At 60.2% G+C, this 16,802-nt stretch overlaps 2 protein-coding genes across 9 annotated transcripts in view; one reads left to right on the top strand and one right to left on the bottom strand.

Annotated features, from left to right (window-relative positions):
* Positions 1-11: 11 nt before the first annotated feature.
* SMCR8 (SMCR8-C9orf72 complex subunit) lies at positions 12-11,718 on the top strand. Of its 2 annotated transcripts, XR_007473490.1 has the most exons (3): positions 12-2,880; positions 7,350-9,269; positions 10,084-11,718. XR_007473490.1 is itself a non-coding variant. In XM_004266786.4 (2 exons), the coding sequence occupies exons 1-2, from the start codon at positions 521-523 to the stop codon at positions 7,801-7,803; spliced, it is 2,814 nt and encodes a 937-aa protein (XP_004266834.1). In that variant the 5' UTR covers positions 12-520; the 3' UTR covers positions 7,804-11,718. The 2 variants fall into 2 exon arrangements, 1 of the variants encoding a protein (XP_004266834.1); XM_004266786.4 differs by having other exon boundaries at positions 7,350-11,718.
* SHMT1 (serine hydroxymethyltransferase 1) overlaps positions 11,543-16,802 on the bottom strand; it is a 36,295-nt gene continuing 31,035 nt past the window's right edge. For 6 of the 7 annotated variants that reach the window (XM_033422723.2, XM_033422724.2, XM_033422719.2 and 3 more), the window contains 5 exons: positions 15,532-15,648; positions 14,246-14,368; positions 13,264-13,380; positions 12,724-12,834; positions 11,543-12,519 (listed from right to left, as the gene is read on the bottom strand). In XM_033422723.2, the coding sequence (XP_033278614.1) occupies positions 12,347-12,519; positions 12,724-12,834; positions 13,264-13,380; positions 14,246-14,368; positions 15,532-15,648 (641 nt within the window). In that variant the 3' untranslated portion in view covers positions 11,543-12,346. Of the gene's footprint in view, positions 12,835-13,263; positions 13,381-14,245; positions 14,369-15,531; positions 15,649-16,802 lie in introns of all 7 variants that reach the window. The other variant, XM_033422725.2, reaches the window with a different exon arrangement.

The following is a 16,802-nucleotide window of genomic DNA, read 5'->3' as shown; positions in this document are numbered from 1 at the left end:
TCTCGCGGCACGATGTCTCGAGTCATGTGATACCAAGATGGCGGCGCCGCGGTAGCAGTCTTTGGGTTGTGGCGTCCGGGGAGTCGCGACGGTTTCTGCCCTCGGGCCGTGGGGGCTGCCACGCCTGGATGGTCCGTGCGGCGGCCCGTACCCCCGCATTGGGCACCTGTTCAGGGCTGAGGCTGTTGCCGTGGCGGTGGGTTCTGGGGAGTGCCGGTGACCTCTCTGCGGGTGCCCTGCGCCGGCTGTGGTCGCCCGAAGAGTAGAAGGGCAGCCGGCCTCCCGGTCTTCCCGACTCGCGGAGTTCCTCAAGCCTCCGAGAGCTCTGGAGGATCCACAGCTCTGAGGGGCTGCGGGAGTTCGAGCCCGCGGGTATGTGATCGGCTGCCTCGTACCCCTGAGGGCGCAAAGAAGCCCGTAAGAACTTTGCTTCCTCCTCCAGAGGCCTGGCTCCCTCGCTTTGGCTACCCCCGCATTCTTTCCCACTTCCTCTCAATGTACTCACCATATATCTGGAAATATGATCAGCGCCCCTGACGTGGTGGCCTTCACCAAAGAGGATGAATACGAGGAGGAACCTTACAATGAGCCGGCCCTGCCCGAGGAGTACTCGGTGCCGCTCTTCCCCTTCGCCAGCCAAGGAGCCAGTCCATGGTCCAAACTGTCCGGGGCCAAGTTCTCTCGGGACTTCATCCTTATTTCCGAGTTCTCTGAGCAGGTGGGACCCCAGCCCTTACTGACCATCCCCAATGACACCAAAGTTTTCGGTACTTTTGATCTCAATTACTTCTCTTTGCGGATCATGTCTGTGGATTACCAGGCCTCCTTCGTGGGCCATCCCCCTGGTTCTGCCTACCCCAAGCTGAACTTCGTGGAGGATTCCAAGGTCGTGCTGGGAGACTCCAAGGAGGGGGCCTTTGCCTACGTGCACCACCTCACCCTGTACGACCTGGAGGCCCGTGGCTTCGTGAGGCCCTTTTGTATGGCTTATATCTCAGCAGACCAGCACAAAATCATGCAGCAGTTCCAGGAGCTCTCAGCTGAATTTTCCAAAGCTTCAGAGTGCTTGAAAACAGGCAACAGGAAGGCATTTGCTGGGGAACTTGAAAAAAAACTGAAAGACCTGGATTACACCAGGACAGTGCTGCACACCGAGACAGAGATCCAGAAGAAAGCCAACGACAAAGGTTTTTACTCATCTCAGGCCATCGAGAAGGCCAATGAGCTGGCCAGTGTGGAGAAGTCCATCATTGAACATCAAGACCTGCTGAGGCAGATCCGCTCGTACCCTCATCGGAAGTTGAGGGGGTCCGATTTGTGTCCTGGGGAGATGGCGCACACCCAGGATCCGCCCAGCCAGGCAGCCACTACCTCTGACCCCGAAGAGTCTGCTGACACAGACCATTACACCTGCAGACCCACCTACACCCCAAAACTCATCAAAGCAAAGTCCACCAAGTGTTTTGACAAGAAGCTGAAGACCTTGGAAGAGCTCTGCGACACCGAGTACTTCACCCAGACCCTGGCCCAGCTCAGCCACATTGAGCACATTTTCAGAGGAGACCTGTGCTACCTCCTGACCAGCCAGATCGACAGAGCACTCCTGAAGCAACAGCATATCACAAACTTCCTCTTTGAAGACTTGGTAGAGGTCGATGACAGGGGGGAAGAGAAACAGGAGAGTGCACCCCCTAAGCCCAGTCACGACAGGCCGCCTTCCAGGTCTGTAGAAGAATGTCCAGTTCCTCAAGTGTTAATTAGCGTGGGCTCCTACAAGTCCAGTGTGGAGTCCGTGCTAATCAAGATGGAGCAGGCACTTGGGGAGGAGGGGTCCAGGGAAGTGGAGGTGACAGAGTCAAGCAGTTTTGACCCCCAGGAAAACTTGGACTACCTGGATATGGACATGAAAGGAAGCATCAGCAGTGGAGAGAGCATTGAGGTTCTTGGCACGGAGAAGTCCACCTCTGTGCTGTCTAAGTCTGACAGCCAGGCCAGCCTCACGGTGCCCTTGAGCCCCCAGGTGGTCCGGAGCAAGGCTGTCAGCCACAGGACGATCAGCGGGGACAGTATTGAAGTTCTCAGCACCTGCCCCTCTGAGGCCCTCATCCCCGACGACTTCAAGGCCAGTTACCCAAGTGCCATTAATGAAGAAGAGTCCTACGCAGATGACGGCGGGGGAGCCATCCACTTCCAGGCAGGCCTCAGCCCGCCGGAGCTGGGGGAGGCCGAGGAGGGCGGCTCGGGGGTCACCCCGTCACAGACAGACTCCTGCTGCATTGGGAGGGAGGGTGGCACTCTGCGGGTGCCGCTCTCCACCCCGGGCCACACGCTCTCTGACGAGGACAGGGTCGTGAGTGTCCCCCCGCAGCGCTACCGGCAGAAGGACCAGGAGTTCCACATGGACTTCTCGGTGGAAAACGCCAACGCCTCTTCCCGAGACAGCGGTTCCGAAGGCTTCCCTGCTTATGAGCTGGACCCGAGCCACCTTCTGATCAGCCGGGACGGCAGTAAGACCAGCCTGGATGACCGCTCCGACGCCACCAGCTATGGGAGCAGCGTCATCTCCTCCAGCTCCGACAGGACTCCCTCTTCTGTTCCTCCCACTGGCCCCTCTTCCGAGAGGCATAAGAAGAGGGCGGGCCAGAACGCCTTAAGATTCATCCGCCAGTACCCCTTTGCCCACCCAGCCATCTACTCCCTGCTCAGCGGGAGGACGCTCGTGATCCTCGGGGAGGAGGAGGCCGCAGTCAGGAAGCTTGTGACCGCGCTGTCCATCTTTGTCCCCAGCTACAGCCTCCACGCCAAGCCCGTGAAGCACTGGGTGTCCTCTCCTTTGCACATCACGGATTTTCAGAAGTGGAAGCTTATTGGTCTGCAGAGGTAATTGGTCACAGGTGGTGGGGATGGGCCCTGGCTGGTCAGAGATGAGGCTTCAGGTGGCCGTCCCTCTGGGTGAGGTTCACGAGTCGGTGTGGTGGGCCCAGAACCAGGAGGCCTGGCTTCCAGATTGGCCCCAGCACCAACTCGCTGTGTCGCTTTTGGCAAATCCTCTCCCTTTTCTGACCTGTTGCCTTGTCTGTCACATGAGGGGTTGCAGTTCCTAAGTGGTTCCCAACCTGGTCTGCACCCTGCTGTGTCAGAATGGTTTGGGAGGATTTTCTAGAATGCCGCAGGGTTGCGCTTGGGTTGGTCTGGGGTACGATGTGGAGTTCGCCCGGTGTGCAGCGAGGTTTGGGAACGACTGGACCGCTGGGTCTCAGGTCCCTGCTGAGTCTCTAACTCACGCTATGGGGTAAATGACTGAGGCGGGGTCTGCATCTGAGGAGGGCAGGGGTGCTGGCAGAGGCAGCCGCCCCGGCTCTCCCTCCCCTGTCCCCTCTGCTCCAGGAGCCCATCCCCTCCCCCCGCCCCCTGGAAGCTTTCTCCTTTTTCCCCACGTCACCGGCTTGTGCTGTAGCAGGTTCTTTTGGGTTTTTCCACATTCTGCTTGTCTGGCTCGGGGGACTTCTGCCCTGGCATGCGCACTGGGCTCACTTCTCTCCCTGCACCTGCCTTTGCTCACCTGAGACTCATGCGCCTCGAGCTGGGTGATGGTAGGAGTCTACTCTCTGGACTACGGAGAGGGCAGGAGGCTTTTCCTCCCTGTGGCAGTCAGCGCCTTTACGCGGGTCCCTGGCGTCCGTGAGGTCACCGTCCCAAGCCGCCTCGTGTTCGCCCCGCTCACAGCCACCTGACTCGCTCGATTCCTGGCCGCCCCGCGGGGGCACGGTGGTGGGATTCAAGCCCGGGGCGCTTCCACGTCCACTTCACTCTCGGGCCGTGCTGGCGGGGCTGGGGTACGAGCTGGAGGGGCCCTGCTCTGGGAGAATTCGTGCTCCGGAGGCCAGAGTCCGGCGGCACAGGGAGCCGAGAGCTCTGACGGGGGCGCCTCACATGGGAGGCGTGGGACGGGTGCCCGGAGGAGGTCTGGGGTCTCTGGCTTGAGTGGCAGGGAGGCTGGGGTCGCAGTGGGAGAACAGTGAGGACGGGCCTGCCAAACCGGGGCAAGCCCAGCCCGTGGGCATCGTGGGAGTGTGGACACAGGGCCGAGGCTCAGCGGGTGCCCGGGCCCCCGCGCCCCTGCCGGCGCCAAGTTTGAGCTGGGGTCGGGGTGGGGGGAGGCCTTTAAGGGACTGTGTTTGGCTGCTCTTCTCGGTGGGATGACGGGCGGGCGGCCCTTACACACACACCTTCACTTCTCCAACTCTTTCCTCTCACCCCAACCCCTGACCTTTGATTTTTTTTGCCTCAAAAGGTGGAGAATCTAAAACACAAGTCAGTTTATCGACATCACCTGGCTTATCCAGGACCAGGTTCGGGATGGCCTTGCCCTTTCCAGAGGCTTCCCCTGAGCTTCCTTCCTTAGAACGCGGTGGCAGGCAAATGAGGTGCATCCTTCACGTCAGTTCCACTCTCCTGGGCACCCAACCGCAGTGCTGTGTTGAGAAGGATTCTGCGGCCCGGCGTGGCTGCACTGGGGAGCCAGCTGTGATCAGTCACGATGTCTCTGGGATGCAGGCGGGGGTAGCGGCAGGTGGCAGTGTCCCTGGAAGGGGGCTGTGAGCTGCTCCTCCGCAGTGGGCACCTGGGCAGCGCCTTCCTCCCTCCTGGGAAAATAGTGGTCATTTGCCAGATACTTACTGAGAGCCATTACAGGCCAGCCGCTGTGCCTGGAGCCAGGATACAGGTGCGTCAGCAGTGGGGCGTCGCGTGACAGGGCTGCCCTCGCTCCCGTCCCAGCGTCACCACCCCGTGGGCTGGCGCTCTCCCAGGCTGTTTCCATTTGCACAAGGAAGACCTGCCTCGTGCTGGCAAGTGTCGGGGACCAATCGTGTCTGACCTGCGCCTGCTCCGTGCAGGCGCTTGCTCTGACGTCCTGGGGGGCAGTGGAGGGGGGCGCCGATCGCCGCGTGGAAGGCAGGCCAGGTGGCCGGGGTGGAGCCGGGCCCTCGCCTCCAGACTTGGAGCCATGGAGGGTCCCTCCAGGAAAGCGGGAGGCCCGTCAGCAGTGACAGCTGAGACCTTTCTAGGGAATGTCTGGTGACTCGTCCCACGAAGCCCTCCCTCCCACACCCCTGAGCGCACACAGGTGCTGGGAATCGGGAGATCTGCCCCCAGAGGGCCCTGCTCCGGCGGGCACCACGGTCGACGGGTCAGGGGCCTTGCCCCCCAGGGCATGTGTCACTGGAGGGTCGGCCGAGGGGCCAGGAGGAGAGAGGGGACTGGATTCGCTGCCACTCACCCGAAGGCGTCCCGGGCGGTGAGCAGCGGACCCGGTGGGGCGGCGCCATGAGGGGACGAGCCGTGGCCCCAGCTGTCGGGCGTGGAGGCTCCTGCCGCTACCCCGCGGAGCAGGGAAGGGCTGCCCCCGGGATGCACGCAGAGCCCTGGCCCCGGGGGTGCCCAGAGCTGCAGGTGGCTAGTGAGACGGCCCCGCAGTCAGATCCAGCACTGAGACGGAGAGGCAGGTGGAGGCCCACCTGAGGGTCAGCATTTAAGGGTGCGAGCAGAGGGGTGCCTTTGTGTGTCTGCGGGGCTCGGTTCCAGGTGCTGGATCAGTCTGGGATCCGAGAGCTGTGGCCTAGGACAGCCCCCCCCGGCACGTGGACTGTGGGTAGGACTCTTACCCCAGAGCCACCAGTGGCATTGGCCCTGGAGTTTTCTTTTTCCACTGAAGTAGGTCCTCTGCCTGGAAATGCTTGTCAGTCAGATCAGACATTTGTGGGTGTAAGAGATGGGTAAACCATCAGGTTGGTTTCGCACGATTATAAATCAAAACCAGCGATAATCGGGTTGCTTACTAAGCAGCAGTGAGAAGGCCTGGACTGTTTGGAAGACAGCTCCGTTCTGCGCGGGGAGGTGCTGGTGTTGCGTCAGAGGCCTTCTACGTGGGTGACCTAGGACAAGCCACAGTCCCTCTGCGGGCCCAGTGTCCTCATCTATGCAGAGTCCCCCCGCCACCCCGGCTTCAGATGGGCCGTAATGAAGTTCAAGACGGGGGTGGGCGGGGTGCTGCCCGAGGGACAGAGGCCCGACCGCACCTCCTCCCGTGTCATCTGGCCTCCAGAGGAGCTTTGGGGGGAGCCAATGAAGGAAGAGTTTGGAGGCGCAAAAGAGGTGGTGCTGCCGTGGGCGGGAGTAGGCTGGGGCGCCAGGGCCTGGGGAGAGGCTGGCCTGAGGTGGGCGGCAGCCGAGTGCAGGGCAGGAAGATGAGGTGAGGCATTTAGCTCGTGGCCCAGCCCCCTGGGGGGGAGGTAAGGGTCACCCAGGAGCGGGCGGGGAGCTGCCGGCAAGTCTGACTCCTCGTGGCCTGTGGTGGGGGGCCCGGCCCCGCTTGCCCCTGCGCCTGCCATGCTCTGCAGTCCCCAGAGCCCACCTCTCTTAGGACTCCGAGGCCCCTCCTCCAGTGCCTTCCCAGCCCGCGGCCGCTGCTGTGGACACGGAGGCCATGCCTCCCCTCGCTGGGCCAGCTCGTGTGCGTGTCCTTTCTTCCCGGCCAGGCCAGGCCCCAGGTCACTGCCTGGAATACGCTAGGCGCACGATAAACGACTGTCAACTCTACAAGAAGAGAACACCCATGAGGGGAAAGTATGATGAGGTGACCTCAGTCCCAAGAGACCGTCAGTCCTTTTACAACTGCTTCACAAGCCCCAGCTTCCAGAGGAGCGTCAGTGTGTGAAGCGGCTGGTCAGCCAGCCGTTTGCTGGACTCTGCAGGGTAATCCCAGCTCCTCTGGGAGACCTGGTCTAGACGGGGTGGTCGGGCCGCTTACTGAGGCCGACACTCTGGCCTCCTTCCCTCGCTGAGTGAACCCGGCCTGCCTGTCTCTGATGTGCCGGGCACGGCATGGGGTGCGGTCCTGGGTCTGCAGGAGCTCCTGGCGCCACACCGGTCAGTGCCAGGCCGGTGGCGAGGGCCAGACGCTGTCCTGAGCGCCACAGCCTGTGCCTCCGCTGTGACGCCAGAGGCAGGACCATCGTCCTTGCCTCACAGACGAGGCTTGGAAGTTAAGGACCTCGCCCCGGGTCACAGAGCAAGAACGAGAGGAGCGAACAGGTCCGGGAGGGGTCCCACGGAAAGCCTGGGGAGGGACAGCTGGGGCGTCAGGGGCAGCAGGAAGCCGGTCGTCAGGGCCTCATGGGCCACACTAGGCACTTGACCTTGGTCGTGAGGTGGTGAGGAGCCTTGAAGGTCGTGATGGCCAGACCTGCCTTCCAGAGCATGCCGGCGAGTGGGGCCGGGTGGGGGCTGGCCTCACGGCAGGGGCCCACCCCGGCTTCTGCCTCCTGACCTTGGCCTGTGTGTTTCAGGGTGGCGTCCCCCGCCAGTGCTGGCACTCTCCACGCCCTGAGCCGCTACAGCCGCTACACGAGCATCCTGGACCTGGACCGGAAGACCCTGCGCTGCCCCCTCTACAGAGGCACCCTGGTGCCCCGGCTGGCGGACCACCGCACACACATCAAGCGGGGCAGCACCTACTCCCTGCACGTGCAGAGTGTGCTCACGCAGCTCTGCGCCAAGGCCTTCCTCTATGCCTTCTGCCGCCACCTGCACCTGCCTGCCCGCGGCACGGAAGCTGAGGGGTTGGCCGCCAGCCGCCAGGCCAGCTTCTTGCAGCTGAACCTGGGGCTGGTGAACGAAGACGTCAAGGTGGTCCAGTACCTGGCAGAGCTGCTGAAGCTACACTACACGCGGGAGCCTTCCGCAGCCGGCCAACCCGTGCTCAGGTTCGACTACGTCCCCAGTTTCCTATACAAGATCTGAGGTCAGGCCCGGCCACTGTGACCAAGACCTGTGACTCGGTACGGGGAGGGCGTTGGCATGACCGGGGGTCTTCTGAGCTGTTTAGACTTCTGGTGTCGTTGGCGGGAAGGAAACCGAGGTGGCAGCCGTGGTTCCCAGGTGGCTCTGGGCAAGGACGGTGGGGGCACTGGCCCCCTGGTGGCATCTGGAAGGACGGTAACAGCTCGTGGCCCCTTGGAGAGTGGCCTGGGGTCGGGACTGGGGGCCAGGGCAGAAGAAAGCTTCGGCACTGTGATGAGGGACAGGGAGGCGGAGCCTGCAGGGAGGACCACGCCGGCCCTCTTGCGCAGCAACATCAAGGGTAGCAGCCGTTAACTGGATTATTTGGTCGAAAGCAGGACAATGGAACGTCCATTGCCTAGTGCAGACCCCAGCCGGGCCTTTCGCGTGCCCTCGTGGAGCCGCCCTCCCAGGGGAGGCCCCTGGATGCTCCCTGCCCTGTCCTCACGTCCTCGCCAGGCACGGAGGGGCCTGCCGCTGGGCTCCCAGGCTCAGCAGAGTGACCAGTCACTGGCCCCTGGTCATCAGAACTGCTGTCGTGGGGGCCTGGGCACAGGCTTCCTGCTGTGCGGGCGAGGAGCCACCAGCTGTCCTGGGGGTGCCAACACTGTCCTCTCGGGGAGGGTCTGCAGGTGGGCTGGCGCTCGCCCGGCAGAGGTCACCGCAGACCGTCGCTACCACTTCACTACCTCACGGGGTGTCGCGGGCACGGGGCAGCCAGCGGGCTGGGATCTCCTCCGGGAAGGCCGTGCTGGCCTGGAGCACACGCACTCACAGCAGCTCGTTCCGCCCCAGCTGAGTCCCAGCCCCACTTCCCGTTTACCCACCAGGACCCTCCTGACACAGTTACCACTGGTGTGTGTAGGGGGATGGTTTTTTGCAACCTTGAAAATGTCATATTTTCTTCTTTAAGCTGTTTGTCCCTAAGCAGGGAGAACTCTTGGTATTACTGCTTTTTAATTTTTTTCCCCAAGTTGTGGTAAAACGCACCTGAACCAGCCATAGTGGTTGCTCCTGAGCATGCGTGCGTGTCTGCCAGGGCCGTGTTCCATGTCGTCAGAGTCCTGCTGTTGAGACCTGGTCCGCCACCAGCTTTGCAGCACACCCCAGTGGTCAGGACCCCCGGTGACCAAGGAGGCTTCATATCATCTCTTTCCCGTGGCCCTCCCTGCGCAGGCTTCTGGTCAGGGTCCCCATTCCTGCCAGAGTGTGATTCTGCTCCGGAGGCCGTGACCAAGGCCCACTGTGACAGGGCTGCCACCGCGTCTCCTTGGGTCCTTGCACCTGTGCTGTCACCTGTGTCCCCCAGAGGGGCGTCTCCAGGGACCACATGGCAGCTTCCGAACGTGCAGTGTGGGTGCTGGTGGGAAGGCTGCCCTCCTGTTACCACCGCCCCCCTTGTGTTCAGATGCTGCTTTGTTTTCTAGGTAGGTGGCTAATTGCATCTACTTGGGCCTCCTGGGACACGAGCTTGTGACACCTTATCTCCGAGGGAAGAGCAGTCCGTGGGGCCCAAATGACCAGATGGGAAGCGATCATGGGCCCACCCCTGTTTCGTTCCCGGGCCACCAACATGGCCTCTGCGGTTCACACCTCGCACCTGGGAAGCCAGAAAGGGCAGCAGGTCAGTCACACTGGCCTCCTAGAAGCGAAAGTCCACTCTGGAGGGTGTTTGTGCAGAAGCTCCGCCTCGGGCGAGCCCTGCCGGTGCAAGAAGGCCTGGCCATAGGGCAGCCGCAGAGAGGGCACCCGGAGCCCCTCTCCTGAGCTGTTTCTTCATCGAGGAGTAGAGCTGTATTCGCTGACTAGTGGCTGAACTCCAGCATTTAAATTTTGGTTAAAATCCAACTTTGCAGTGTGGCAGTTTCACAGAATGCTTGATGCCAAGTATGTTTCTCTTCAAAGGGAGCTCAAAGGGGAACCAGGCCCTCCCGGCCCCACCACGCTGGGGACTGGAACCTGCCAGGAGTCTCAGACGCACCTGAGTCTGAGTGGTGGGGGCCTGTGCAACGAACTCATCTCGTTGGGAATCTTAAGAGGTTTTCCCTGGTAATAGGTCAGCAAGCGTCCAAATGCTGAGACACGCTTCAAAAATCAGAGGGTGTCAGCGCCCTTAGTACTTTTTCAATCCTAAGTATTGCCTCGAAGGCCCAGGCACCAAAACCTTGAGGTTTGTTTCAACTTCACTTCCAGTCCATTACCTGCCCCCCAACCCTGCCTTTTTTTTTTTTTTTTCCCCAGTCCGCGGGCCTCTCACTGTTGTGGTGTCTCCCGTTGCGGAGCACAGGCTCCGGACGCGCAGGCTCAGCGGCCATGGCTCACGGGCCCAGCCGCTCCACGGCACGTGGGATCTTCCCGGACCGGGGCACGAACCCGCGTCCCCTGCATCGGCAGGCGGACTCTCAACCACTGCGCCACCAGAGAAGCCCCCACCCTGCCTTTTTAAAGCAGTCCAGGTTAAGAAGAACCTGCCCAGGCTGGCATTTATGCAGTAGTGATTTCCAGAAGCTCCACGGTAGACATCAGCTGAACCCTTTTCTAGCACCTGTGGCCCTGGGGACCCTACTCCTTTAGTAGAATCTGGAAATGGGCTGTGATAGCCCAGCTGCCATTTCCTATCTAGCTCTGAACTTCTTGCTTCAGATCAGTTACTGTGTGCAAAGTATCATAGACTTCATCCCCAAACAAGTAACAAATCCCATGTCAAAATCCCAGGATGGCCGATAGATTCTCCCCAGAGTGCCAGGGCTGCTGCAGCTCGTGACACGTCCCTGGAGGCCCAGCGGCCTGGAAGATCTCGCACGCAGCTCGCCACCCACTCCACCACTGCTGGGCGCGTGGCCCCCCCCCCCCTTCCCAGCCTGATGGCGCCTGGCCGGTCAGCTTCTCCACATGGCCCACGTCATCTTTGCACAGGCAGGAGCCCTCCTGGGCTGGTGCGGTCCATCAGTCCACGTGGACAGCCTTCGGAGGCACCAGCCCCCCAAGCCAGCATCAGCTCTTACCTCCCATCTCCCTAGAGGCTCAAGAAAGTGCCTTGGCTCGTGCTTTGAAGCAAACCAGCTAGCTTTCTGGCTTTTTCCCAATATTGTGATAGAAACTGATACAACTGGAATTTTTGAGAGAGAGATGGTATTAACATTGCAAAAGGAAAAGTATCAAATCTCTACTGGCTGGAAGGAAAACCAGCCTAGCCTCAGCTAAGGCTGGAGCACACCCAGCTGTTCTGAGCCCGTCCTGCTTTGAGGTTTGGTTTCAGCTGCGGGGAGGAGGGAGCACTTGGCCATGAATCAAGTGCTGGTCTGGGGCCTAGCCTCCCGGGAGTGCTTGTGTGGTGGCCTTTGTCTCCTGCGGGGGGGGGGGGGGGTAAGAGTCAAGCTCCTGGGTGTAAGGCTGTTTCCACAGCTGCGGAGGTGGCAGCCACCCTGCCCGCTGCGCTGGAGCCCCAGGGCGTCAACTGCAGCTGTGTTAAGGCCACGGTGAGAAGCATAGTGCGTGAGGACGTCGTATTTGTCGTTTTTTGAAAAGCTGTATTATTACTGCATGCTCCTCGTCGTGTGTGAGCGTGAGTCCCACCGGGTGAGCCGTGGTCACTGCGGCCAGGGCGAGAGCACACTGCACACGCCACACGCGTGCCTGCAGCTCCCGGTGTGGCTGCACCAGCGTTCAACCAGTCATGCCAAACCAATAGTAGGAGGTGTACTTTTTAAGAAATTAATTTATTTGAGTTATTTTTGAGATATAAAAATTGGTTGTATTTTTTAAAGCTCTAATTCTTGTAGACATTCTGTGGTTAAAAATTTGTGCTTATTATAAATGGTCATCTATGTTTTGCACTTGAGATTTGTGAAAAATAAAGTTTCTGTGGGAAGGTGACCTCTGGTTTCCTGATCACGGGAGGGAGGTGGTTGTCTGCTTAGCGGCTTGGGACCAGGTTTCCTGGCCTGCCTGCCCTGGGCTGGGGGAAGGGGATCACATCCCCCTCCCGCCCAGGTGCTGTAAGCGGCCCTCCCACGGAGCTGGGTGGCACCTGAATAGACCCGTCTAACTCGTGATTCTGATTGAAAGCACAGCAGAAGGGCCAGGACGCTCCCTCCTCGTTTGCGACGGTTATAACTGAGTCCTCCTTTGGTGCCCACGGGGGAGCAGATAGCAACGGGCAGCTCTTCCAAGCTCGAACTTCGGTGCTTCTGGCTGCCGCAGCAAGTCAGGGAAGCCCAGGGACTCTTAAGAGTGGAGTCTTCCCAGTAACCCTGCCCTCCACCCGTCTGGATAATTAAGGCTGAATGGCTAAATTGTATTTCATTTTTCCAGAACAACTATATGTAGCTGTGAGAAAGTGAGGTTCAGATTTAAACTCCTTAATAACTTGTCCCAGGATGACTAACACTGAGACTTAAACAAATGTTGGTTTGTGAACAAGGTAAAAAAAGCAAAGTCCGAAATGGGGCCTGTGTGGGGCCTCCAGGGCGCTGGGTCCCTGGGCGGGCGGGCGGGCACTCCTCTAGAAGTCGGGCAGGCCGGGCAGAGGGAAGAGGGCAGCGAAGCTCTCCACCTCCGCCCTGAGTGCCGCCACAGCCCGCTGGTGATCCTCGGCCCCTGCCAGCTTCTCCGTGAACTCCTTCAGGGTAGCCTTCACCCCCACGGTGTCCTGGATCTGCAGGGTCAGCTCTATCCCTGCACCAGCGAGAGACGCCACTGCCCACGTGCCCCCGGCGGCCGGGCCCGACTGCTCTGCCGTCCACGCGCCCACCACCCTCTCAGCCCACGCGGTCTGCTGGGCGATGCTCTGGCTCCCGGCCCTGCTCCAGCCTTGACGCAGAGCCGTCCTTCATCCCGACCGCACAGCCCCACGCGGCCAGTGTCCACGCCTCTCCTCACCTCTGTGAATAAAATGGGCAACTTTTTGGAAATCTTCTTCCAAGAGTCCTCGGGATGTCAGCGCCGGGGTCCCCAGGCGCAGTCCGCTGGGCCGCAGGGCGCTTTTGTCACCTTCAAGAGAAACAGGCTCTGTCCCTGGGCTGCACCCGTCTCCCCACTGACCGTCGGGCACTGGGAAGGGGCTCGTGGGCAAAAGGAATAGGCCCACGGACGCTGGCTCACACCTCGGCTGCGCTACTTGAAATATCAGGAGAGCCGCCTTTTGCGACGTGGTCCTTGCTCCTGACACCAGGGCAGCATCTGTCTGGGTTTCAGGGGCGCCGCCCACATCTTATTCACGACCCGCTGAGAAATGCAGCTGGTTTTCCAGAGGCCCCAGCCTCCCTCTCCCTCTCCGTCCCCAGCGGCGTCAGCGCCGTGTCAGAGGGGGCGGGCAGGAGAGCACGGCCTGGCCCCATCCAACGCCGCACATCTTGTCCCCAGAGCCAAGTCACCATCGGCCTTGAGAGGTGCAGACAGGAGAGGGCTGAGGACGCTCACCTGGGCAGGTGTTCTTGTTGCAGGCGATGGAACAGGCTTCCAGCACCTTCTCAGCCCGGCCGCCGTCTGTGCCTTTGGAGCGGAGGTCCACGAGGATCAAGTGGTTGTCAGAACCACCTGGAAACCAGGTTAGACACATGGAAGCCAAACCCGTGCCAAGCCAAGGGATCTTTCTCTTCCAAAGAAACGGGTGTGTGTGACCCCCACCACGTGTCCTGCGGGGCTGTCATCACCTGCTGAAGACCATATACCCCAGGGCCTCAGAGTTTGAGAAGAAGCAGAGTAGTTTAAAAAGGGAACCTGAGGATGCAGAGGGGGCTGAGGGCAAACGACCAGCCCAGGCAGCCCGCTGCCACATCCCAACCTGTCAGGTGCCAGGGCAGCACCTCGAAGCCTGTTGGGGTGATGACGTCATCTGGGAATGTGCCCCTTCTCTCTAAGTCCACCCGCAAGGCTCCCTCTGAGGGGGCCTCAGAGAGCGGGCAGTGGGCGATCTAGGTGACAGGGTGACGGGCACGTCAGGTGCAGACACTGCCAGCCATTGTGTGCTTTAACCCCAATGCTGCGAGGATGATAGTATTTTCAAAGTGGTGCAGAAGAGATATGGAAGAACTTTCTGGAATGGCCCAAGGAATCTTCCAAGCACCTGATCTTCACTTTGAACTCTAGTTAATCCCTGGGTTAACTAGACCCCCATCGCTGACTTAGGCGATGACCGCGGCTTCAAAGACGCATGTGGCCTAAGCGGATGCATGGCTCTGGACCCACAGCCCCCTTGCTTGCCACGTGGCTTTAGGAACCTCAGACGCCCATTTGTAAAATAAGACCAGCGATTCCCAAAGCTATCTCGAGGTTTGAACGAGGTCGTGTATACAGAGCTGCGGGGATCCCGAGTCACCCCAAGGCTGTGGCCACCGTGCCCAGGCCACGACCCTACAGCCACACCCTGACAGGGCCGGGACGGGCTCGGTTCCTGTCGTACCTGTGACCACTTTGTAGCCCAGCGCCATCAAGGTCTCGGCCAGAGCCCTGCAGTTGGCCAGCACCTGGCGCTGGTAGAGTCTGAACTCCGGAGTCATGGCCTGCTTCAGAGCCACCGCCACCCCTGGCAGGAGATGAAGACAGACCATGAGTCAAATAAACACCCGTCTCCACTTGGGCTTCCCAGCTTCTCAGTGTCACCCAGGGCGGCAGGTTACATCTCCTCCCAAAATGATCCCTTTTAACCCTGCAATTACCCGGCTAAGCCTCAGACCTCTCTCTCTGAGCAAGTGCTTTTGAGGTGGCCTCTCTCCAGCATGAAGTCTCGGGCTAAGGAAATCACCAGGGGTAGAGCTGTTCCCAGCAAGATGGATTTTATGTCCTTTTTAAGCTCGACGTGTGGAAACGGATCACTTGGCTGCTGATGCTTTGATGCTAAATTATGCACCTTTCAGAGCAGAGTCCAGATGAGAGGTACAGGCCTGACCTACCTGCACACCCAGACTCCTCTGGGACCTTGTTCGATCCCCAGGGCTGCTTAAAGGGGCACAGAGATGGAGGAGGATGCAAACCACGTGCCCACGTCCTGGCACAGGAGCCCCCAGTCCGTGTGTGGAGAACGGCCTGGAGAGGCTGGAGGGCTGGCATCCCCCCACTGGAGGGCGCTGAGCGGGTGGGTGTAAGGGGAGCGGCCCCTGCCCACTCTGGAGCCTAAAACTCCCCCTTCACTGCTCCCTCCACACCCCTTCTCGTATACACCGGTACTTCTCCTGACGGTCTCCCAATGGGGACAGGACACCTTTGTCCTGGCTCCCCCACCAACTGCTCTGCTCCAAAGACGGAGTAAAAGCTCTGAGGTCATCAGGTTTTCTAAGGCTCGGGTGCAACCAGAGAAGGAGTAAGTCTACGGCAGCTGCTGGGCCATCATGGAATAGGGCCTAGGAGGCGCCAGCGTGGCCCCGAAGTCAAGGCCGAGGGTCCGACACGGGTGTCGCCGTCCCCCCCCCGGAGGCCAGGAGGCCAGGGGACGGCCGCCCGCCCGCTCCGTGCTCCGTCGGCTGTGCAGGCTTCCGTTGTCAGGTCCCCTCCCCGCGGTTTCTCAGGGGCTCAGGTGGGGCCTGCCCGACTCAGTGGAGTGGCCGTCGCCTCTGTCCCTGCTGACTTATGCACTGCTCCCCTTCCCTGCCTCGTCAGCACCTCTTAGTGCACACGCTCTGGGGGACGGGCTACGGGGGAGCCGCCCGAGGCGTGTGGCCACGGGGCCTGGGCAAGGTGGGTCTGCATTACCAGCAATGGCGTGGTTGTGGGGGCCCCCCTGCAGGCCTGGGAACACAGCAGAGTTGATGAGTGACTCCAGGTTGTAGCGAGTCTCTCTGCCCGTCTTCGGGTCCACGCTGCGCACTCCTGGACAAAAGACAACACGGGACATGGGACAGGCGATCCCCTGTTTTCTCCCCACCTGGACACAGACCCGGCCCCACTCCTGGAGGCAATGCTGCAGGCCAGGGAGGGTGCTTGTTCCCAGGAGGGCTGGGTGGGGGAACCACCCTTCCTTTGACCCTTCAAAGGTCAAAGGAAGGGGCTTCCCTGGTGGTGCAGTGGTTAAGAATCTGCCTGCCAGTGCAGGGGACACGGGTTCGAGCCCTGGTCTGGGAAGATCCCACATGCCACGGAGCAACTAAGCTCATGTGCCACAACTACTTAGCCTGCACCCTAAAGCCTGCAAGTCACAACTACTGAGCCCACGTGCCTAGAGCCCGTACTTGGCAGCAATGAGAAGCCCGTGCACCGTCACTAGAGAAAACCCGCATGCAGCAACAAAGACCCAATGCAGCCAAAAAAAAAAAAAGTGAAAGGAAAGATGAAAATGTCCCTCCACTGAGATAGTAACAAAGAATACACCTCGGGCATATTTCCTCAAAGAACTGTCCAAGAGAGCAGTCTTCCAAGATGACTCCTTTAGGGGAGACGTGACTCATTTGGCCAGAAACGGAGAAGCTTCCTTTCTGAGAAAAGTTAAGGACCAGTAATAAGAGCTGCCAGTGTCTCCATGGAGCTTCTTGTGAGCCAGGAACTGCTCTGAGCAGTTTCCCTAAATTCATTCATTCGATCCTCACAACAGCAGTCCCCAGGGACAGGTACTATTATTATGATCCCTACTCTGGAGGTGAGGAACTGAGGCACAGAGAGGCTGCACAACTAGCCAAAGATCACACAGCACATCCATGGCAGAGCCAGGACTTGCTCCGCCTGGAGGGTCAATCGAATATCACCAACATACAGTGGGGAAAACAAACGTCTCCCCAGCAGGTGGGAAAGGCCGTCTGCCTCAGAAACCTGAACACAACTGAGGAGGGGCCTCTGAGGGGCACAGAGGCAGCAGGGCCCTGAGAAGCCCAGTGGGCACATGGTGTATCCAGTCCTGGCCAGCGGCTGGGCAAGGGGGTCCCGCAGGGGGTAAAAAGAGATGCGGTCACCAGAGGGGGGTTCTCTCTGCTGACGTGAGGTTAGTGCACCGGGACTGGAGACTATGAGACCCTAATCCTGCTTCTCAGGAA

Source organism: Orcinus orca, chromosome 19 (genome assembly GCF_937001465.1).
Source record: "Orcinus orca chromosome 19, mOrcOrc1.1, whole genome shotgun sequence".
Classification (NCBI taxonomy): domain Eukaryota; kingdom Metazoa; phylum Chordata; class Mammalia; order Artiodactyla; family Delphinidae; genus Orcinus; species Orcinus orca.
The sequence above is the reverse complement of the archived record's forward strand: the minus strand, read 5'-3'. Positions and strand labels throughout refer to the sequence as shown.

What these genes read in the sequence shown, in the direction of transcription:
- SMCR8 (XM_004266786.4), top strand. Translation starts at nt 521, where the DNA reads ATGATCAGCGCCCCTGACGTGGTGGCCTTCACCAAAGAGGATGAATAC. An exon ending in AAGCTTATTGGTCTGCAGAG is followed by an intron (nt 2,881 to 7,349) that starts GTAATTGGTCAC and finishes TGTGTGTTTCAG; the next exon opens with GGTGGCGTCCCCCGCCAGTG.